Raw genomic sequence first — 25222 nt, 5'->3', positions numbered from 1 at the left:
GATATTCTCCAATTTCATCCATTTGCCTGCAAATGCCATAATTTTATCATTCTTTGTGCCTATACCCAAAGGACTTAAAAGCAGCATACTACAGAGATAGAGCCACATCAATGTTCATAGCTGCTCAATTCACAATAGCCAGATTGTGGAACCAACCTAGATGTCCTTCAATTGATGAATGGATAAAGAAACTGTGATACACAAACACACACACACACACACACACACACACACACACACACACACACACAATGGAATATTACTCTGCCAAGTTCTAATGGCCATAGTCAGAGACCAGGAATGTCTTACAAGATGCAGAAGTAGATACTGTCTCTTAGTGAAAGAAGCTACAGATTCACGTAGGAATGTTTGGACAGTGGAAGATGTATATTATTTGGGAAGGGTACCTCAATTATACATTCAGGATACAGTTTTTCAGATGCAGATGTATTTGTTGAAATATGTTCTCATAAATTCTACTTGTACTTCCATTCTCCTTTTGGTATATTTTCTTGAGCAAAGTTCCTTTTCTTATTATTGTCTTCCTGCCTTGACGTTGTGATTGATAAATGCCATGTTTTCTTCTTACATTGGAAACAACAGTATTTTATTATATTTCTTTATAAAAGGGTTACAGTCTTTAATTCCACATTCAATTCAAGGGTAATTTTTCAACATAGTATGAGATAAAAATCCAAATAGACACATATTTCGTGACTAGCTAAATTTCCCAGAAACAGGAATTACATTTCTGAATACTTTACTATTATAAAGAATATGGAATCATTTTATCAATCTCTATGCAGATTGTCCTGTTTGCTTGAAATTGCAACGGAACACTCAAGAAGTGTGGTAAATTACTCTTTTAAATTTAAAGATTTACATTCTTGATTGTGATATAAAATTTCAGTATTTAGCTAGACTTTAAACATCTTGAAGTTAATTGATCTATGAAGGTATTTGTATACATTGTGACAGATTTGTTCATACAGGCGTGATAATTTTGATAATCTTTAAGTAATATATCCCTTTACATTGAAAATTTCCAAATTTATGAAAAAATTCACAGAAGAATGCAAAGAAAGATATTTATCAAGTTCCTCAATTGTTAAATCATCTACATTTTATTCTCTTCCCATTTATTAAGTAAATCACCAAAGATTTAAGTATCCATTTGTTTTAGTATGTTAGCAATTCCTGAAATTGTTTTCATGTTTTAAATGCCTCATATTTATACAAGGTGTTTCTTTATTTTTTTAAACAGGATATAATTAGTGTCTTAAAAATTCCTGACTGAAAAATGTTGAACAATTGTCATTTATGGAGTTTTAACTGTTCAAACAAGAAATATAGAAGTAAAACCCCATCCCTAAAAATTATTGAATTATCTTACATATTTCTGAGTGTCACCTCTAGATTTCTATGGGACTTTAAGATACATGACACTGTAATCTTGGAATAATATCAGCTTCATTTTGCTGCAGATTGTTTTTGAGTTCTCTTTTTGTCTGTAGTTGGTGAGTTTTTATATATTACATGTCAAAGTGATTTTTTAAAAAAATTTTCACCTGTACTTATTGACCATTGGAATGTTTGGCTTGATGTCTTGAATAACTTTTGGAACTTTCTTGGATATTTTAAATGTTTCTGCAAAAATGTGATTTCACTGAATTTCCAGGATTGGCAATATGCAGAGTAAATATGATAAAAACTTCCTACTTGTGTGATAGGTGTTTGAGTGGACTGCAGAAGACAATAAAGACCTAGATGGCCTGAACAGAAATTTTTTTGATGTATTTCCATGCAGGTGTAAGTAATTTTGGAAAACAAGTGTCCTCTGTTTATCTACTTCAAGTCTTTTTTCCTTTTAGTGCAGCTCTGATCAGAACCCACACACAACTTTTGCCCATCAAAGGGCTTCCATTGAGGCTGTTGGAAGAACATATGGTTTTCAATTTGAAAATATAGGCATCTCAATGCAGAGGATAAAGATATTTTAAGAAGAAAGATTCACAAGCAAGTGAAGAGTGTGCAGAAAAAAACACACTTGTTGAAGAGAATTGATAGTTATTAAAATATCTTTACTCTTTTTTTGATTCTTTATGGTTGTGGAATATGGGATCAGACATATATTGTGAGGATAAAGAAGGAATATATATCCCTTTTGCCTGTGGGAATTTTAATTCACAAGAGAACTATATGTGATGATGCATGAAAGGGGATTAGAAAATCCATGGTTATATATTGGCAAGTATATTGTTATCATTACTTAGAGATGATAAGTACAGGCTTGCTATGGTATCTTCCACAGTTTGTGAACAGATAAGTTGTGGTGATTTTTAGTACAGTTATATTTATTTGTGGAAAGAAGTTGCTAGCTCTGTTGACACTAGCTATGGACCAAGAGCACACTGCCAGAGGCAGATTTGGCAATGGCAGACAAAAACACTGAAATTGTCTGCCATTTTGATCATGTTATCCTTCACTGAATGGTATAAAACACAGTTTTTCATCTGACCAGCGTTTTACCTCTTACACAGCTGTTGATATTAGATGATAATAAGCCTCAGCAGATTAAAGAGGCAGCTTGTTATGCATAGTCCAGTAAACACCAGATTTCACACAAACAGCAGAAAACAAATCCTAAGGTACATAAAATGGCACCACATTTGTTAGATGCCATTTAATGACCTTAGAAAATTCCACAATGTCTTTGTGTACAATATTAAGTAGAAATATATCTTTTTATTTTTTTAAGACAAGTAATTAAAATTACCACCAGTAGTCTTTCCCAAAATATGGAAAATGAAACATACCAGAGAAAGAAGAAGCTCAGGATATTGTCCACATAAGTCTAGAAATTTACCCATTTGCTCATGGCTCTTCTCTATCCTGTGTTTTGACATATTCAGGCTGGGAGAAGCTCAGCAGCACAATATCCAGATTAGGAAGAGGAGGCACCTGTTTTCAAAATGACCCTCTTAGAAAAGAGGTGCCCAACAGGATCCTTCTTATGTGGCACTGACTATGGTGAGGTCATGCCCCTTTAATCCAGTGACCACATGGTAATGCCAATGGAATTACATGAGTGACCCATGGAAATAATCTGGAGGAAAAGGGATGTTGGGGAGATAGCCATATTCATCGCTGAAGTCATAATGAAAAAGCAATTATTTCTTTTTTAGATAGAGGTCACCAGTCTTGCCTAGACTGTGAACTGCATGGCAAATTTAAAACTTTATACTATCTAAGTTTTATTAAGTCTAATGTGTATTTACCTTGGGTGGAGACTCAGTTTAAGTGAATGGCCCACGTAAATAGAAGAACAATTTGTTCTCATTAGAGACATGTTTCTCCCTGATAGTTGATATGAGGACAGATCCATAGGTGAACAGGAAAGGCCTCACCCAGCAGTCAGTTGGTTTGAGGAGAAATGTAGAGAGAGTGAAAGGAGTGTGATCAACTTTCACTTACTCCATTATTTAATTCAATGTGAATAAATGTGAGAACTTCACAGACTAAAGGAGAGAGAGGCAGTGACTACGACTCTGGTTGATCGGGAATTTTATTCGTGGAGACATATTTGAAGCCACAGAGCAAAAGACCAGCTAACCAAGCAACGGTCAAATTAAATTTTGATCATACTTACATCAAACATGGTCTAGCTATGAATAGAAATTCTTGAGAGTTGAAAATGCCAAAAAACCACTTTCAATAGGTACCATTTTTATGTGCCTTAGAAAATGCAAGAACATCTTTGTGTACCATAAAAATTAGAAAAAAAAATCATTTTTTTCTTTTCATTTTTTAGGAACTTAATTAATACAAATACCAGTAGCCTTTCCTTAAACATGGAAAATTGACCATGACTCTAAAACAGTGGAGGAGAAAATTGATAATATTTGCAATTGCCTTTGCTTCTGTGAAAACCATGGTCAGCACCTAGACACCAATGGGGCTTATGCTCTCTGATGTGATCCATCAGTTTTCAAAGATCCTGAATGATCTTGGGTGGAGGCCAAAGGCAGTGAGGGCAGGGGTTTCAAGGAGAAATGTGTGGACTTTTATTTTTCTAAAACAAAGAATAAAACCATATAAAAAATCCTATAGGCTTAATCCTCTTAGACAAGTTTATTCCCAAAACAAAATGCCCAGAGAAATAATGAGCTTGGTGTATTGTCTATGAGAGTTTAGAAATTCTTCCATGTGCTCTAAGCTCTTCCCTCTTTTTTGTGTTGATTTTTTTTCAGACTAGGAGTGGGCTGCTCGCAGAGCAGCCTATGTCTAGATTAGAAAGAACTCTTTTTAAGAAAGTCTTCTAGATCAGAAGGATACTTGTAGAATAGAACCCAATAGAATCATTCTCATGTGGCATTGACTAGGACTGGGTCACAGTACCAAAACCATAGTGACCACATGCTAACTCATTAATATGAGTGGTCCATGGAAATAATCTGGAGGAAAATGGTTGTTAAGGAGAAAACCATCTCAATCACTGAGGTCAAAAGCAAAAAGCAATGATTTTTTTTTTTTTTTTTTTTTTTTTTTTTAGATTGAGATTCTCAGAGTTTCATAGACTTTGAACTGGTTGTCAAACTTAAAACTCTATACTATCTTAAGTTTTATTAGAGTGCAAATGAGTGTTTATCTTTGGGTTGGAGATTCATTTCAAGTTAATACGTCCAGGTAAAAAGAAGCAGTATGATTGATTAGTTCTCATTAAAGACATGTTTCTCCCTGATGGTTGGTACAAGGACAGAGCAAAAGGTGAGAAGGACAGACCTCACCCAGAAGCAGGTCTGTTACAGGAGAAATGTAGAAGGAGTGAGAGGACTCTGACCAACTTTCATTTACTCTATTGCTTAATACAATGTCAAATTCCTTACATCAGATTGTAAGGTAATAACCCAGGAAAGAAGAGAGACCCAATGATTGCAAACCTTGTGGATCAGGAATTTGATGCGTGGAGATGTGGTAGAAGGCAAAGGGCAAGAGATGTGCTTATCATGGAAGGACTAACCACATTAATTTAGTCTTTAGTTACATCAAGCATAGTCTAGGTATGCATAGAAATTCTTAAGAGTTGAAAATGCCAAAAAACTGGAATGCTTCCATTGTCTGCACAGGTATGACAGGCAATGTCAACATATGTTGGGCAGAAATTTAAACTAAGAGATTGAAAGAAGTGTACCAAGAAGAATGTAGGGAAAGAAAGTCAAGATGAGTGCAGCCTTAAAGCAACATATTTAGAGATATACTTTCCATGTAGTATCTGAGGTGAATGTTTGGAGTTTCTAGGTCTGGTGATAAAGGCATTCAAGGTTGCTATCCAAAAGCAGAAAGTTCTCAAGTAAAGGGCCTAGTACTACATGTTTGTGTAATACATATAATATGCTATCAATATTCCTAATAGAATGATGAGAAAACTAAGTGTTAGTTGACCCCAATTAAGGACCTGCATCAATTTTCTCAATGTCAAACCAAGGTGAGTTGAACTTTCTGTTTCTTAAAACTGAAAACATCATAAGCTAACATTTTTTAACATTACAATGTTGAATGTCACATCACATCATGTAACACTGAAAGCATAATCGCACATTTGTTATTAATCTACACAATGTCACAACATTGTTCTCACTTAGGATATGACTTCTTGTATTTAATATTTGGCATTATTGGATATTTAATTTTCCAATGAACATTTTTATAGATCTAAGAGAATAAGAAGTAAGGCCCCTTAGCATCAGATTTTTTCCAGCATAGTTACAATATGACACCTGTCTCAACTTCTTAGGCATATTGTGATAAGCCCTTTTTGATTTCTCTTTTTGTATATTCCAAATTAGACATTGAAATCTCAAGGTAGGAGCCATCTATTTTCCACTTGAGGCTCTTGCTAAACAGCTGGGCTGATCTTCATGGATTTGCATAGCAGGCCAAACTCAACTATCCAACAATTTGGAAAGAATGTTTCTCAGTGGAAACTGAGATTGGTGACCAGAGGGGTCACCCGAGGTCTTAGCTCTCATCTTTGAATGATAGATCCTTCTTTTAATGTTTCCCAAACGTTGTCTAAGTTACCTTAGTCTCAATAAAATTGCTTATAATAAGTAGGTGAGCTTACATCTTACTTGAATTATGTATATAATATAGGAATAACTCTTAGCTCTCAGATAATAGCAGAGTGGTTCATTCCAGGATGTGGTTAAATTTATCTTAGTGTAGGATTGGTTGGATATATTTTAGACACAGAAAATCTCTTTAGAATTTATCATTTGAGAATCTGTAAATTTTACAGATGTGTATGAACTCCTTATAAACTATGAGTGGATACATATGTCCACAAGATTTTACTCCTGTTGAAATGTGATTATTTCTATTTTTTCTGTGATTCAAGTGGACTTTTCTCAATAAATCCCAAGACTCTGAAGTAACCAGAGTTCAGCATGGAGGGTGGATGAGTGTTTTGACTTGTGAGGTGTGGATGTGGAGCAAAGATACTCTGCCCTATGTCCTGGACATTCACTCAGAGTTTTGGGCATATGGTGCCATGCCAAGTGGACCACCAGGAGGCCAGGTTCAGAGCAGACAAATATTCTGATCTCAGAGAGAAGAGAGATGGAGACAATGTACAGGAATTGCAACTCAGGTAAAATCAGGAGGTACCATAACCCAAGTTTGTATTTCACAGTAGGAGATAGGCAGAATTTTAGTAGTAAATGGAAAACCACAGTGAAGACTGAATAAAACCCTCACTGAAGGTTCTCATTGAAGTTTGTGACATTGAGCAAAAGTAGTTTGAGGGATACTTCAAAGGGCTGGATATTTGCCAGGAAATTCCATTCCATTTAATTCTCAGGATTAGAGCAATATATGTTGTATAAGTAAACACTTTTCTTAGATTACAAACGAGAAACATTAATTTTAGGTGGCTGTAGGACATGGGGGAAGATATAGCAATCACTATATAGATATAGAATCCCACTTTTCTAAAAGATTGAGTCTTCTGATGGAACTTTTAAAATACTTTTCTAGTCCTGTTAGTCATTTATCCTTCACTAGGCAGTGGGACATGAACCTTTTGTAGTTCACACCTTCAGAACTGTACACTCATTAGAAATGAGCATTTTTATTATAAACCAAATATGAAGATTCAGAAAATACATTGCCATTGAGAAAGTTAAAAAGGATATATTTTCTTTTTAAATTTTGGTCTTGGATGCTTATTTGAGTGACAAAATTTAAAATGTATTCAGCAGTCCTTTTAAATTCTCTGTGTGTGCTTGGGTGTGGAGCAAGATAGTTTATTTTGTAAAATAATGAGTGATTGAGAAAGGCCTTCATCTTAACAAAACAAAAGCCACAAGAGAACAGGATTTAAGTATGGAGCAGAACTTTTCAATATACATAAGTTAACTATTTTATGATTATTTTATTTTATTTTATGTCAGATTATGAAACTGACAAAATCTGGGTGTATAAAAAGCATGTAGAGAAGATCAATCCTAGTCTGGCTATTCAGAATGAATGACCATTAGAGTTCAGTGTATTCTTTTTTATCATTCATTTTTTGTGAACATTTTACATTGTTGATCACAATAGATTCCATTCTCGTTTAATGTACTAAGAAACACTTATTCCTCTATGTAATAATTTTTATTAGGTCTTCATGTTTGACTTTAATAATTTAAATTTTTATTTGTTCCAATTAGCTATACATGACAGTAGAATGCCTTTATGCATTTTGATAAATCATACATAAATGGATACCAATTTCTTATTTGTCTGATAGTACATATTGTAGGATCACATCAGTCATGGAAATTATTTTCCCATGTATGTGTTTAAATTGCTTAAATATTCCACTTAATATGCATATCATAGTTTAGAAAACTATAAAAAATTCATAATAATTTAAGATATTTCTAGTGTTTTCCTTTTAGGGAGAATTTTGAGCATATAAATAATAAAATTATCTCAAATTTGCATCTAACTTATTGACAGTTTTCTGGTAGTTGTCTAACAGGTACAGCTATAATAAACTTCAGCCTGCCATTGCTTATTTCAAAATGGTTTCCTGCAGCTGCAATCAGTTTTCTTCTACTGAGCAGAATGCCACAGTGAGGACAGTTTTTATTGCATGCTGGCCAGTATTGCATCCTCTTGGAACTCAGTAGTCAAATATGGAACATATTTTGACAATAAGAAAATTAAAAAGACTAACTTGTTCATTTAAACCTTTGATTATTTATTTTTCTGAGTCTCCAACAAATGGTCCATAATGCTATTGAAAATATACCTTGTTTGTATGCATGGTGTATGATAGTAGGCAATTTCCAATAATGCATGATAAAGAAGGGGTTCATTATCACTAAAAAAGTAAGAACAAAAAAATAGAAAAATTTAGAAAAAAATAAAACTGAAACAGGAAAAAAATACAAAACACCAGGAATTGGAAGTTTTCAGTCAAGCATTGGCCAATAAAGGTCCAATTACATATAATAACTCTTGATAATTGTAAGGAGAAAATTTACTTAAAAACTAACACTATTTTCATCACTGTGTAATAATTTACTTAAATATTATTCTATATGAAATAAGTGAACTGGTCCCCATCCTCTCCACAAATGTGAAATATTTCTTTAAACTCCTTCCACTTATAAAATATTGGCTAAACCTTAGATAGCAAGTACAATTGGTTAATCATTAGACAAGCAATTGGGATTGTGAAATCCAGTTATATCTGCCCTGTGAAGGCAGAAGAAGGAGCAGAACCTGCTGAGACTGAAGAGAAAGAGCAATGAATTCTAAACATCAGTATGTGGAGCTCAATGATGGCAACTTCATTCCTGCACTGGGGTTTGGCACCTATAAACCTCAAGAGGTAACAATAGGGTGTTAAACTGATGGTTCAAAAGAAATTAATTGGGATGAATGGAATTCAATCTGGGTTGTCAACTTATTATCTTCCTCTGTGTCCTGGGCATCTCATGTTCTCTGTGTCTCCAAGCTGGAGGAATTTCATGCACAGGAGACACAATGGTCAGACATTCCTCTCCTCCAGTAATTGATGGTGTGATCACCTGCTGAGGTTTCTGGGAACTCTCCCCCAACATTTCACTCTATTTACCGACTTGGGAGAACAATGAAAGTCAGTCATTGGTTTAAAGCAAGAGTGTTTTTCCTACTTATTTCTATTCTTTAGGATGTCATTTTTCTTTCTAAGTAAGACAAGATACTGAGACATTTGTGTAGAAAAATGTAATGGAGATGAGCAGCATAGCATAAATGATGAAGAATACTTCCTTTTCACTGTGAGCATCTCACAGAAAATGCTGACCTTGGATAAGTAGAAATTTTCATGTGCTCTCAAATGTGGGTAATGTAGCTGTTGTGTAATATAACATCCTGATAATTCAAAACAGGACTGAAAAAATAGTACTTGTCAATTGTTGGCCATTGTTCATCTGTATTGTATTGATAGATGACCCTCTGAAGAGGAGCAAGCTAAGATTACCAGACTGAAATGAATTTTGTATTCCATTATCATCCTCTGACCATTAACTGTGATATAAGAGACTGATTCCCTGCAATTTGAATTTAAAGTTTTCCTTCTGCAAGATTCAAGGAAACATCCAGAGAGCAATTGTAAGACCCCTGACCGACTCACTTACGTTGTAGGGCAAAGTGGCTTGAAGGACACCACTAAGGCTTCAGCCGTCCTTCAAAGCCTTGTACCTAAGAAATTCTGGAGTAGAATCAGCAGATGGTGGTAGGACATGGGATCACATTCACTTTTTATCTCATACGAAATAGAGCTTCTGAATCTTCCACAAAAGGGATTTAGTTAGACTTAAGGGCCAATGATTATGTGAATAATCCCTTACAAGGTGAGTATGATTTCCTATTTGTAAGTCAATATCCTGAGTAGACATTCTTTTCCACCCCGTGTTTTTTTTCTGTCATACAGAGATATGGTTGTGCACCCAACCTGACAGCACATTATACTTTGGTAAGGTGACTATTTTCAAGCCAGCCCCCTGCTGGCATCTAGAATCATTGATCTTTTCACTTCTTTTTAACACATGAAGATGGTGGAGGACCCTAAACCATACAAACAATGGAGCTTTTTTAGTGTTCTGCAGTCATGTTCATAGTCCAGGTGTCCAGGGCAGTGTGAGAGGTTGACAAAAGAACAAAGTAAATACCTGGAGACTCATATAAGGCAAAAGTCTTATTGAGAAATGTTTATGAGGAGGGTTGAGCAGTGATAGGCCAAATACACAGCACCTCCTTTGCTCACATTGCTTTGCCAAGCAGGGCTTCCTCTTCCTTATGGCATTTTGTCCAGTGAACTCTGTCTGGATGTGACACTTATCCTTTCCACAGTGTCCTCAGTTCTATCTCAGTTACCACAATCAGAGGGATGTTAACTTAAAATTTTTATTTGTTCTTTTTAGTTATACATGAGTGTAGAATGTATTTTGACATAATTACAGAAACATGGAGTATACCTTATTCTAATTAGGATTCCAGTCTTTCAAATGTTTATGATATGGAGATTCCCTGTGGTGTATTCATATATAAATATAGAAAAATTACATCAGATTTATTCCACTGTCTTTCTTCTTCCTATTCCCACTCCTTTCCTTCATTATTTTTTTGTCTAAAATGCTAAACTTTTATCCTTCCCTACCCCTGCCCCCTGTTGTGTGTTAGCATCCACATATCAGACAGACCACTCAGACTTTTGGTTTTAAGGACTCGCTTATTTTACTTATCATGATAGGTTACAGATCCATCCATTTACTGGCAAATATCATAAAGTCATTCTGCTTTATGTTTGAGTTTTATTCCATTGTGTATATATTTCACATTGTCTTTAATCATTTATCTTTTCAAATGCACCTAGGTTTTTTTTTTTATAGCTTAGTTATTGCAGATTTCACTGCTATAAACTTTGATGTAGATGCTTCCCTGGAGTGTTCTGATTTTAACTCCCCAGTATACATACCGAGATAAGATATAACCAGGTCAAATAGTGGTTCCATTCACATTTTTGTAAAAATTATTTACCATACTGCTATCCAAAGTGGTAGCATAAATTTGTTAGTTGCACCATAAATGTATAGTATACCCTATTTTTTACATTCTCACTAATGTTTATTGTTCATGTATTCTTTTTAATTTTTTGTAGCAGGGATTGAACTCAGGAGCATTCAAACACTGAGTCAAATCCCAAGCCCAATATTGTATTTTGTTTAGGGACAGGTTCTAACCAAGTTGCTTAGTGCTTCTCTGTTGTAGAGGCTGGGTTTGAACTTGCGATCCTCCTGTCTCAGTTGCCAAAGTCAATGGGATTGCAGGCATGTGCCACAATGCCCAACTGTTACTGTATAGATAGTTGCCTATCTGAATGGAGTCAGTTGAAATCTTAGTATACTTTTAGTTTGCATTTCATTAATTTCTAGATATATTGAATATTTTTTCATGTACTTGTTGACTATTTGTATCTCTTGGTTTGAGAAGTGTCTGTTTACATTCTTTGACCATTAATTGGGATTTTTCTTCTCTCTTTCTTTTTTTTTTTTTGTTGTTGAGTTTTTGAGTTCTTTGTATATTCTGGAAAGAAATGTCTTACTTATGGACTGGATGACAAAGATTTTCTCACATTCTGTAGACAGAAGATAGGGTTTTATATGCTATGCTTCAGGAGCAGTAACATCATCACATTAAATTGCTTAATTTTGGTAGATGATCGGTATCCCAAGAAGTCACTGTTCTTAACATACAAGGAAAATGTATCATTCCAAAGGCAATTTTAGCTTGCCTTTGATTCCAATGTGCATGAGAGAAAGTAGGGACTTTACAGAGAATACATATCTGGGGGAAGTAGATCAGGCCTGTTTGTGTTATTTCATAATTGGCTAGGTTTTGGGGAACAGAAAAGTACATTGAGGCCCATTGTATTTTATTATCCTTCTTTTCTTTAGAAATATACATCTACATCTACCATTCTTTGATAGACTGAAATTGTGGTATATTCTAGCATAGATTATCAATTTTACTAGCTCCACTGAAGATCTAAGGAAATTATATCAACAACTTTTTTTGTAGGAAATATTTTCCATGTGGTTTCAAACTTCAATGTAGAGGAAATTTGTTAAATTATGTGCATCTTTATTGGTAGATGAGTCATAGAATCTTGCACAGTATTTCTTCTATAATCCATCCCAAGCACTGTATTAATTGTACTAAGTGACACAAATTATCACATAAATATAAAATGACTATACCTGTATGCTGGGTATCATGAGTTTATCCAAAAACTCACTGAACTTGAATTGCTACTAGAGTCTTCTGATGAAAATGTGCTCTGACTTCTGTATCTGAGGAGGCTTCCTGGATGTCATTCTTGTCATTAACTAGGAAATACCCAGAAAAAGCAGTTTTAGGGTCATTTTCACAAATGAATATCTAACAGAAAACATGGGCAAAGTTGAGTTATGTGAGGCACTGCTTTGGACCATGACATTCAGTATCGCTCCTTGACTATTTCCTTATATCTTATATAAGAGAAAATTTGGCATTCAAATTTCAGGGTGCTGGTAACTTATTATGTATTTAAGGAGTCTGAAGAAATCTTTGGAATATAAAATTCCTTCTGGTTTAGTGACTTGTCTGCTCTATGACAAGTCACTCTCATAATATGATTCTTCAAGTACTCCTTTTGTTTGTTCCTCTAGGTTCCTAATAGTAAGACAACAGAAGCCACCAAAAGAGCTATAGAAGCTGGGTTCCGCCATATTGATTCTGCTTATGTTTACCAAGTAGAAGAGGAGGTAGGATTGGCCATAAGAAGTAAGATTGCAGATGGCACTGTGAAGAGAGAAGACATATTCTATACTTCAAAGGTACTGTGTGTATAGTGCGAAAAATTACTGCAATGTGATCTGAAGAAGTGAAAATACTGTTGGGTGATCAGTTGTGGGTGGAATTTATAATAAGGACTATGTTTATTCACATAAATGATAAAGTATCATAAATAGAGAAATCTTATGGATTCATACTCACAGTCTACAAACATATGACTTGTAGGTTCTTCATTTTTCTGATTATCCAATCAACTCAATAATTTATTATTGATAGTGGAATCAGAAAGAATAGGACAAGATTATGGATTCACTATTTCCTAGTTGACATTTAAAATTTTCATATCATTGCAAATATCAACATTACATTTGTCTTTATCGAAGAGCAATATAGGACATTTCTCTTTGTAGTAAACAAGATATAGCTAAAGTGTCTTGATTATTGAAATGTTCAAAATGTGTTTCCATTCAGATCTTTAAAAAATGCTAATTCTTACCTCATGAAGTGAATGGATGAGATAGAGTAACAGTAGCTTTGTAATCTGTATGAAACATAATTCAGAGATTCAACAATGTTATTTGATAAGAAATATATGTTGACTCAAACAATATTGCCCTATGTAAATTTATGATTTTTATTAAAATAAATAAATAAAAAAAGAAATATATGTTTTGTGCAAATCCTTCCATAGTTCAAATGATTAATAATAAAAATATGGTCCAGATTTCAAGAACAGGTCATATCAATGGAAACCCAAGACCTGAAGAGAATTTCTTCTCTATGATTAACAGTTTCCAATGAATATCCATATAAAAGTCTTAATATGAAGTTAAACAAATGCCTCCAATGTGGGCAATATTTTAATACAGTCCAATTTTCTTTCTTTAACCTCTGCAGCTTTGGTGCACTTTTTTTCGACCAGAACTGGTTCAATCTTGTTTGGAAAGATCACTAAAAAAACTTCATCTTGACTATGTTGACCTCTATCTTATTCATTTTCCAGTGCCAATGAAGGTAGGCAATTTACATCATCAAACCTATTGAATTTCAGTTCTCAACATGTCCATCATTACCATGGATGTATGAATTATGCTTCTATTATATAATCACTTAAACTTAATTTATATGAAATATACAAAGTCCAAACTATGAGTAGATTAATGATGAGAAGTGATCCTCAGAAAGTTCTCTGTTTATTTACCTATTATGTCTCCATTACTAGAAGTTTGCTTGGTTTTGTCCAAGTCTTTTACCCTGGTGTTAAGTATTACTTTGGGGCATTTCAAGTTTCATAATCAGTAATATTTGGGCCAACTTTCAGAATAAATTCAAATTTGAATTGAAGTATCAGTGACTATCTTTGGGACACATATATATTCTTAGACCCACATGTGTGCAGGTAGATAAAGATGAGTGTTTAGCCTGTGTCATCACTGAAATCCATTATTGCTGGAGACTACATTTATCCAAACACTGATTCATAGAGTGAAAGACAGGCATTTCCCTAGGGGAATATAGGGGGAAGAGAAAATAGCATGGCCAACAAGAAGACCCCATTAGGATCCCTGAGAATGTCTTATTTAATTATACACATATATGATTTCTCTGTATATATATTCATATATATATAATTAGACAGAGAAAATTTGATGGATGACAACATAGGAAACTAAGCATCTAAAGATATACCTCACGTCTCCGTTTGTGAACGCTTTGGTAATAGATTAATGTAGATTGATGCTCCATTTATTTCATAGAGGATTCATGCCCCATCCCTTAGATGTACCTAACAGCATTGCTCTGCATGAACTTATGAATGAATTCAGCAAGGTTGTCATTAAGATCACTTCTATTCCAGCCAGGGGAAGAGCTGTATCCAAGAGATGAAAATGGAAAACTAATATATGATTCAGTGGATCTCTGTGCTGTGTGGGACGTGAGTACCTGAAGGAGTGATCCCACAGGAAGCCCACAGGGTGACATTCAGGTCATGTTCAGCTGATATTTGTGGTCTAGAAATAAATATGATTAAAAGAGATTTTTTTGTTGAGTTGTGGGAGTGCCTGGAAGGTAGCAGGGGGAAATAGAGAAGCACTGATGGCAGTGAGGACATGCAACACCTGCATCCATGTGCAGTGATGTCTGATTCCCTAAAGAGGACGCAGGAATTCTTTTTCTGGCTCTCAAGACCTCACTCTATAATCATTATCATATTTCTCTTCTTAACAATCAATTCACCAGCTGCGTTTCCATGTTTTGACAGTGTTCCTCTTCACAGTTCTAACTTGCATTTACATTGACATAGTTGACTGTAGAAATGACTCTTTACATCCCCTTCCTCCCAAGGCCATGGAGAAGTGTAAGGATGCAGGATTGGCCAAATCCATCGGTGTGTCCAACTTTAACCGCAGGCAACTGGAGATGATCCTGAATAAACCAGGCCTCAGGTATAAGCCTGTCTGAAACCAGGTGAGATCCCTGAGCATCATTGCCATCCTGTATTCCATTAGTTTTTTTTGCATCACTACCTTGTGTCCATTTGAACCCTAGTTCATTTTCCTTTGTGGAACGGAAGAGTCTATGATTAGTGCCACTGTCTTGGATGGTGTGCGGGATTCTCAATTGTATCTCTGTTGGGTGAATCCTTAGTTAAAAAGAGAGGAAGATCTTAGTGCCCAGTTTACGGAGGACTCTGGTGATGTAAATGTGATCAAGGAGGAGAGTGGTTGTTCAATTGACTCTAGGGGCAAGTTGAGCTGGTCCTTATGGAATGATGGATGACTGGAGACTGGATGGGTGAATATGCTGTGGAGGGAATTGGGTGTAGGAAAGAAGGCCAGGCCAGTACACAAGAATCAGAAGTGAGTCAAAAAAGAGTAAAAGCAGGGGAAGATCAGTGGTCAGTGTATGTGTGGAGTTTGGATGTCCGAGTCCTTATGTTCTCTTTTTTGTTTTCTGGACCCAGAGGAATAGTTAATAGGAAAGGTAAAGCAGAGCTTAAAAGTTAAAAAAATTGTGAGGCAGTTACATGTGTATGGTTTTAGTGATGGTGGATGAAATCCACTTTCAGACACCTTTAACTGATTGTGCGGTTGCCCTTGTCCTAGCCTTTCTAACATGGTTTCTTCTGTGCTTTCTGATATCAAATCTACTATGTAATCCCATCAATTCCACTCATGGGTTTGTGCTCTAACTTACTTTTTGATGACTTTCATTCAGTGAGTAATAGTTCTCCAGCTGAAACACAGCTTATCCATTTCATGAATTCATGTATATAGATTGAGCACTATAAATTTCTAATATAAATGATAAGAAATTAAAAATAATTTTAGTAATATTTTACCCCAGTTTCTTTTAATCATGACATTGATTAAACATACAGAAAATTTGAGAGTATGATAAAGGATATCCATACTGTTCACCTTCTGTCTAAAATTGTTGACTTTTGGATTCTCTGTGAGATGTTGATTTATGTGGGTATATCTGCACACTTATGTTAATATTTTAAATCTCTTCAAATAAGTTGTAGACTGGACTATTCACCTTTAGAGATCCTAGAGAACATCTCTTAGGCATGAAAATGATTTGTCACATATTTTATTTTCATGATTGTGTCTTAAAATTTTAGTAAGTCTCATATGATCCAAATTGACTCTGTTTTTAATTTTCCCATTGCTTTTCTGAAATATCTTTCATAGTTCTTCCCCTTTCCTTGGTGTGACTTGGTTTCACATGTTGCTTTATTTCATGTTTTCAAGTTCTTTTCACATGGAATGTTCAGCCAATGCTTTTGCACATGATAATAAACCAGGGTTTTTTTTTTTTAAGTGTTTTATTTTATCAGTTAACTTGTTTTACAATCCCATATTCAGTTAGTTGTGTGGTAGACTTCAATTCTTTCTTAGAGATCAAGGCCTGAGGAGGAACCAGGGCAGTCAGATTTCTCCTCAGTTATTGGGATTTGCAACACACCAGGAAAATTTTAAAGTGTTGCTCAGACTAGCAGTTCATTAGAAAGGATAAGAAAGGGGAAAAGTGAAACTCCCCAAAGAGAGAGTAAATCTGCACAGAGAGGAGAGGGATGCATCTCTCCTTCCTGTTTTGTTGGGAATATTGAACCTTTTCAGAGACATGAAACAGCTCTTGAGGTTTGATTGATAGGAAGATTTCATCTGATTTCTGTCTTCATTCTTAATGATCTTGCCACTCAAAGAGGATTTTCAAGTCTGGGTCACTTTGTCCCCTAATGACTTGTTCAAGTTGTAATTTATTTTTACTGATTAGGTTAGGGGGGATTATTCTAAGCTCCCTGACTTCCAAAATCTGGTTTTTTTTTGTTTGCTTTTGATGACCAAATTTACCCAAATGTCACATATAGAATACTTACAAAATGTCTTTCAAACTAGTCCTTGTGAGTCTTTGATCGAATTCTTGATTTAAGACACAATTTGAAGTGTAATTTCAATTATTTTAAAAATTCTATACTTACATTTTGTTTTAATATTAACATTAGCTTGTAGTTCAATCAGATACCTTCTATCTTGTCCACTGCAGGTAGAATGTCATATTTATCACAACCAGAGGAAACTGCTGGACTTCTGCAAATCAAAAGACATTGTTCTGGTTGCTTATAGTGCCCTTGGAACTCAACGAGACAAACAATGGTAATGAAAACATAAGGCAGCTTTCCAAAGTGCCATTGTTGGTGAACTATTTATAATCCTACAACACTCAGATTTCAGAAGATCACACTCAACTGACTCTGAGGGAGGGGAGAATTTACTTTTCTGAGAAGATCCCATAAGACACTGATGCTGCTGGTCCTGGCAATGCATTTCAGGATCCCCACAGAGAGTGATCCACACAGACCTGAATCTGTATTGTGAGTGGGTCCAGTGGAACTTTCTTGTAATCCCAGTGACTTGGAAGACTCAGGAAGGAATACTGCAAACTTGAGGCTATCCTCAGGAATGTAGTGTTACCCTGTGTCAATATATAATAAAAAGGACTAGGCATATGGCCCTGGGATAGGAGTGCCTTTGGATTCCATCCCTAGTAAACCCCACCCCTCAATAAAAGAAAAGATATGACAGTCTCCTAATTGAACTTGGTCTCAGGATTTCAGTTTTCTCTCTTTTCTTGCAGGGTTGACCAGAGCTCTCCAGTTCTCTTGGATGATCCAGTTCTTGGTGCCTTGGCAAAAAAACACAAGCGATCTTCAGCTCTGATTGCCCTTCGCTACCAGCTGCAGCGTGGTGTTGTGGTTTTGGCCCAGAGTTTCAAGGAGAGTGAAATTAAAGAGAACATTCAGGTATAGAGGTGGGTTGTGGGCATTCTGGTTCTTACACAGTATCCTTCAAATGTGTGCTTCTTTGAAACGATAAGACATTTTGGGGCCAAGTCAATATCCTCTGCATGTCATCTGCATGTAAGTTTTCAGGTGCTTGCAGAAGCATGATCTTACTCCACAATGGAACAGGCAATGTAGGCAGAGAGAATTAGGATTGCATGAAGCACAGAGATTTGGTTTTTGACATTGCCAGTCATGTATTGCATATTCCTGTGCAAGTGACAACTATTTTCTTTTTTTATTAAAATTTTTAAAAATTTTTATAGATTGCATTTTGATTCATGGTACACAAATGGGGTACAGCTCTTCATTTCTATGGTTGTACACAACGTAGATTCACACCACTAATGTAATCATACATATACATAGGATAACACTGTCTGTTCCATTCAACTATATTTCTGTCCCCCACCCCTTCCTATCCCATTTTCCTCTACACCATCCAAAGTTCCTTCATTCTTCTCTTTCCCCACACCACCTCCCCTCATTATACATTGTCATCCACTTATCAGAGAAAATCTTCAGCCTTTGGTGTTTTGGGATTGGCCTATTTCAACTTAGCATGATATTTTCCAACTTTATCCATTTGCCAGCAAATGCCATAATTTTAGTCTTCTTCTTGGCTGAGTAATATTCTATTCTGTACATATACCAGTTTCTTTATCCATTCCTCAATTGAAGGTCATCTCAGTTGGTTCCACAATCTAGCTATTGTGAATTGAGCTGCTATGAAGATTGATGTGGCTGCATCACTGAAGTATCTATTATCAAGAACACATGCAATAATAAGTGTTGGCATGAATGTGGAGAAAAAGGCACACTCATACATTGCTGGTGGAGTTGCAAATTGGTACATTCACTCTGGAAAGCAGTATGGAGATTCCTCAGAAAACTTGGAATGGACCCACCATTTGACCCAGCTATCCCACTCCTCAGTTTATACCCAAATGACTTAAAATCAGCATACTACAGTGATGTATTTGTTTCTTATTTTCTGAACTGAAAATTTAGTTTGGGTGATTTTTATTCTATATTATAATTTTATTTTACATTTCCCCAAATCCTTAATATATTTCAACATAAATATATTTATTCATTTTGAGAGTTTCACATTTTGGCAGTCAGTTTATGTATTGCCCAGTTAAACGTGTTGTTTATCTTTTCTTTTTCACTTAGTAGAATTTTTTTTGAACCAATACTTAGAGCAGTTGCAAAACATACCACCCCCAAATATTGAGGTTAAGAGTAATTGATTTTCTAATGATTCCATGGTTTGACTCTGTGTGGGTCAGCCTGAACACACTGAATGTCTTCAAGCTACATTGGCTTCTCATGGTTTTGTACTGAACTGTGGTACGCATTCTCAGATCTGGGTGGTCTCTCTGCTTCAGTTCTGCTTGCTCCATTTTCTGGGGTGTCTGAGCTTCACTCCATAGAACTTCAAATCCACCAGTTGAACACCCAGACTTCACCTCATCACATAGTCCGAGGCAGTGAACAGACCCTTTCAGAGCACTCTCTATGCCTCAGCTCAGAATGGGCACATCTCTGCTTCTGCCAAGTTGTAGTGTCCATGCCAGTTAGAGTCCTAGAAATACTCTGGAAGTGTGGAAATAGGCACTGACTCTTTGTGAAAGAAGCTGCAAATTTACATAGGAAAGGGTTTAGAGAATGAACGATGTAAATTGTTGCAAATATATGACCACATTTATATATTCTGGATACAGTTTTTCAGATGCAGATGTATTTGTTGAAATGTGTTCTCCCAAATTCTACTTGCGCTTCCATTCTCCTGTTGGTATATCTTTATTTGCAAAGTTTCTTTTCTTATTGTTGTCTTCATGCCTTGACTCTGTGGTTGATGAGTGTCTTGTATTTTTTATATTGGGAATACAGCAGTATTTTATTTTATTTCTTCACAGATGTCTTACCGTCCTTAATTCCACATTTAATTTAACTGTATTTTTTGAAAAAAATTATGAAACAAAAATCCAAATAGACACGTAATTTTTGAATAACAGATAATCTTCCCAGCAACAGGAATTACTTTTGTGACTAATTTTCTATTAGAAAGAATACGTGATCACTTTATCAATCTGTATGCATTTTGTCTACTATTGCTTTGTAACACTCAATAAATTTGTAGAGAAATTAGTTCTAGAAATATTAAACATTCTAATCCATGATTGTGATTTGATTTTCCAATATTTCACTAGTCTTTAAACATATTTCAGTAAACTGACCTAGGAAGGATTTTCCATGAATTATGTTAGATTTATTCATACAGAAGTGAAAATTTTGATCATTTTTCTGTTAACATATCACTTTTCATTTTGAGAATTTCCAAATGTACATATAAGTTCAAAGAAAAATCCCTAATTCCTCAATTGTTAAATGATCTACATTTTACTTGCTTGTCTTTTATTAAGGAAATAATCCAAGATTAAAGAAACCATTAGTTTCAGTATGTTAGCCATTCTTGAAAATTGTTCAAAAGTTTTTGTCATTTCAATTTTTAATTTGTTCTTATTAGTTATACAGGACATTAGAATGCATTTATTCATTTGATAAATCATACATAAATGTTTCCATGTTTTAAATGCCTCACATTTAGACAAATTCTTGGAGCTAGTTCCTCTGTTTTTCAAAGAGGATGTAATTAGTAATTTAAAAATTCCTGACTTAAAAATATTGAAAAGAATCATTTTTCATAGTTTTAACTGTCCATTGATGCTCTATAGAAATCAAACTGTATCCTTGCAAATTGTTAAATTATCTTACACTTCAAAATGTTGTCTCTATTTTTCTGTGGGTCTTTTAAATACATGTCATATTAATCATGAAATAAGAATACCTGCATTTTGTTACTGCTTCTTTTTGGTATCTCTTTACATCTCTCGTTGGTGCAGTTTCTATATACTACATGTTAAAATGATTTCTTTTTAGCTTTCACCTAGTATTTATTGATCCTTTGAATGCTTTGCTTGATGCCTTTAAAAACATTTGGAAACTACTTAGATACTTTAAATGTTTCTTCAACAAAAGAATTCCAGGATTGGCAATATGCAGTGCGAATATGCTAAACCATTCTACTTGTGTGATAGGTTTTTGATTTCCAGTTGAGTGCAGAAGACATGAAAGATCTAGATGGCCTGAACAGAAATTTTCGATATGTTACCATGAAGTTGTAAGTACCTTTGGAAGACGTGTACCCTTTGCTTTTTTATTTTCAAGTCTTTCCCTCCTGTTCACTGCAGTTTGGATCAGAATTCACATGCTACATTTAGCTGTCAAAACCTTCCACTGAGGTTTTGAGAGAATATTTGTTTTTGAACAAAAAATGTAGACATCTCAATGCAGAGGATAAAGTAGTTTTTCAGAATAGAGGTTCAAAAGCAAGGAAAGAATGTGCAGAAAACACCCTTGTTGAAGAGAATTGGTAGTCCTGAAAAAATTTTTACTCTTTTTTGATGATTTATGGCTATAGAATCTGGCATTGTACATACATATTGAGCAAGGATAAAGAATCAAATAAGGCCATTCTGCTGGTGGGAATGTTAATTCATAATAGAAATGAATGTGATAATGTATGAAAGGGGATGAGATAATCCATGGTTACATGTGCATAAATACTGGCAGGTATATTGTTATCAATATTAATATTTTTGTTAATATAGATAAAAATGAGAAATGAAATGGGAACATAATTTCAAAAGACAGTAGCAAGAAATTGGCAATTCCTGCTACCTATTAAGTATTTCAGGAAGCACTGATTTTCTGTTGTCTTATTTCTAAAGTGTAGAGATCTAAACATTTTATGGTAAGCTCTTGGAGTTTGCATGTGTATGTTATATACAACATTATTTTCATATCTGAATATATCACCATGTCATGTGTGATGGGAAATAAGAAAATAATTCATGATTTAGTGAAATGGAAGTGACATTGCTAGAAATCTACTGTACATCTAAAATATCTTTAGTATTGGACAGAATCTGAACTTATCCTTATACGAATCATGGCAAAAGTGGATGTGTTCTATTCCACAAAGGAAGTAAATAAATATTTGCAATGTGTTTCTGCATTGACTGAGAATGTGAAGTAAGATAGGAGTTCTTTGATTTGGAGTATGGATTGGTAGACCTAAGAAGGTTGAATATGAGTGAATTCTTATCTCTGTGAGTTCTTTGTGTTTTGTTCACAGCAAGGGAATACAATCTGAACAATTTATTTATAATGAAATAGACATTCCTTATATGGTTATGATCATGAAAAAAAATGGCAGATTCTACAACCACTGGGGAAATATAATGTAGCTCATCAGTGTCATGTTTTTACCCCTATAGAAACTGAGTCACTGAGTCTAGGTTACTCATTTTTCATTCTCATTTTAGAATGGCTGAACATCCAAATTTTCCATTTGCTGATGATTATTAACTCGGACAGCTATGTGGTGACTACTACTAATATGCAGCCCTTTGAATGTGATGTGTGAACTGGCCCAGATGCTACTGACTGCATACATCACCTCTGTTGTTAATCCATGCTTTTTACCAACACACATTCTGCCAAAGTCATGTTTACCAGTTTAGTAAAGAAAGCACTAAATTATCAACAATATTTGAAAAAAAAATAAAGTTGCTTTACTCAAGCGTCTTACCTTGTACTGTCTCAGTTGCATTTATGCTTTGTTTTAACTTGACTCAATATGAACAAAAATAATTTGTCCAAAGCTTGTGGGCATGGGTTTGGTGATGCTAACGCACTTCTGGGTAGAAATAGACAGGCCCTAGGGAAATAGCAATTTATGTTGATTCCTCAATGCTTCTCCAGCCCATGGAGTAACAGGAAAACATTTTGCCAGTAGATCATGGTTTTTAGTCTGCAACATGGAGCGCATGTGGAAAGGATGAGCAGCAGTCCAAGGGCTCCTTCCTGCAGCTCCATGATGAGAGAACCTGGAAAATGAGGTAATTCCTTTAGCTGGATGAAAGGTGGTGAGAGGGGATCCAGCCTGGAATGAGCAGGAGGAGGTCAAGTGTGAAAAGGTTGAAGAGAGCTGAATTGAGCACTTCACTGCTTGGAACATACAGTCAAAATTTTTTTCTTGGGTGCATATAATCATACATAAAAGCAGGATTTTTAATGCAAAATTTATGCACGCATCTAACAGTTGATCAATTTCACTTCTCAATACATTCGCTTCCTTTTGCACGCTCTCTTCCCTCCCTCCGATCTGCTTGTTCTACTCTCCTGATCTTCTTTCTATTATTGTTATTTTAATTCTGGTGATTGATACAGTTTTACATGTATATATGGGGATTATCTGATTTATTGAATTACAGTGCTATGTTCATGCATGGAAATGGCAAAAAATGGTAGATTTTGTCTCCCAGATATTTCCCCATGTCTTCCCTTTATCCCTCTGTCCTTACTCTTTCTTCCCTTCTTTGACTCTGCTGTTTTTTCTTCTACCAAATATTATTTTGATAATTATATGTTGCAGAAAATAAAGAAATTTTGTGCATACTTTATCCAATGCTGTAGCTGGAGTCATGATTAGCATTAAGAGAAATGGCTGGAATAACAATAATCATAATATGTTTGGAAATATGTCAATTAGGATGTATTCATTGATAGCAATCTCATAAATCACTTAGAATTTAAGAATAGAGGGTGATATGAGAAAATATTGGACTAGAAAAGCCCCAGTATCTCCCATGGAAACATCAAGAAACAATTAGAATCTGGTTAATTAACATAATGTTAGATCTTTAAATAGCACCAAAGAACACATGCAGTGAACAAAAATGGGGTTCCAAACGGCCTACAATTTCAGTGTTTTTGCCCACCATTGCCAGAGCTGCATTACACCATGTGGTGTCAATCAAAGTAACTATTCTAAAACTTATTGCAACACATCAGGTCACAAATTCAGGAAGATACAAAGATGAAGAAAACAAATTCTCAGTTACATAAAATCGGCATCAAAATGGCACTACTTTTATTAGGTACCATTTTTATGTACCTTAGAAAATATAACAACATCTTTGTGTACAAGAGAAAAAATATCTTTTTTTTTTCTTTTCATTTTTTGGGAAACTAATTAAAATACATATGAGTAGCATTTCCTAAAATATGTAAAAAGGACCATGACTCTAGAAGAGTGGAGGGGAAAATTGATGCTCTTTGCAAACTGCCTTTGCTTCCGTGCAAACCATGGTCAGCACTCAGACATGAATGGGGCTTATGGTTTCTAGTGCAATCCATCAGTTTTCAAAGGTTCTGAAAGTTCTTGGGTGGAGGCCAAATACAGTGATGGCAAGGGTTTCAAGGAGAAATGTGTTATCTTCAGTGGTTCCTTTTATTTTTCACCAACAAGGAATAAAACCATAAAAAATAACCTATACGCTTAATCCTTATAGACAAGTTTATTCCTAAAACAAAATTCCCAGAGAAATATTGTACTTGGGATACTGTATATGACAGTCTATGAATTCTCCTATATGCTCCTAGCTCTTCCCTCTTTTTTGTGTTGATTCTTTTCAGACTTGGGCTGGGCTTCCCAGCACAGCAGTCTATATCTAGGTCAGAAAGAAGAACTCTTATTAAGTAAACATTTTAGATCAGAAGGATACTTGTAGAGAAGAATCCAGCAGGATTATTCTCATGTGACATTGACTGGGACTGGGTCACAGCCCCCAAAAGATAGTGACCACATGATAAGTCATTAATATGAGTGGTCTATGGAAATAATATGGAGGAAAATGGACGTTGGGGAGATAACCTTCTCAATTACTGAGGTCATAAGGAAAAAGCAATTTTTTTTAAATTGATATTCCCAATGTTGCATAGACTTTGAACTGGTTGGCAAACTTAAAACTTTATACTATCTTAATTTTTATTCGAGTCAAACTGAGTGTTTATCTTTGGGTTGGAGATTCAGTTGAAGTAAATAGGTCCATATAAAAAGAAGGAGTATGATTAGTTATCATGAGA

General features: G+C 35.0%; 3 protein-coding genes across 6 annotated transcripts in view; all 3 read left to right on the top strand.

The window, feature by feature from the left end:
• The window catches only part of LOC306642113 (aldo-keto reductase family 1 member C1-like), a 227436-nt gene extending 204549 nt beyond the window's left edge, over positions 1-22887 (top strand). The window contains exons 8-9 of the mRNA XM_079107585.1: positions 21328-21410; positions 22618-22887. Of these exons, the coding sequence (XP_078963711.1) occupies positions 21328-21410; positions 22618-22660 (126 nt within the window). The 3' untranslated portion in view covers positions 22661-22887. The remainder of the gene's footprint in view (positions 1-21327; positions 21411-22617) is intronic.
• Positions 1-25222, top strand: part of LOC306642105 (aldo-keto reductase family 1 member C4-like) — a 324928-nt gene that overhangs the window by 99359 nt on the left and 200347 nt on the right. The gene's annotated exons all lie outside the window — the stretch shown is intronic.
• LOC306642115 (aldo-keto reductase family 1 member C1-like) lies at positions 8731-18190 on the top strand (the record flags this gene model as incomplete). Its single annotated transcript, XM_079107588.1, is given in 8 exon segments — positions 8731-8884; positions 12747-12914; positions 13771-13887; positions 14732-14809; positions 15220-15333; positions 15337-15342; positions 17428-17537; positions 18019-18190. Coding segments are annotated over 8 exon segments (849 nt in total). The 5' UTR covers positions 8731-8800.

Source organism: Sciurus vulgaris (assembly GCF_902686455.1).
Source record: "Sciurus vulgaris genome assembly, chromosome: 12".
NCBI lineage: Eukaryota > Metazoa > Chordata > Mammalia > Rodentia > Sciuridae > Sciurus > Sciurus vulgaris.
Note: the sequence above shows the minus strand (reverse complement) of the source record. Positions and strands in the feature narration are given on the sequence as shown.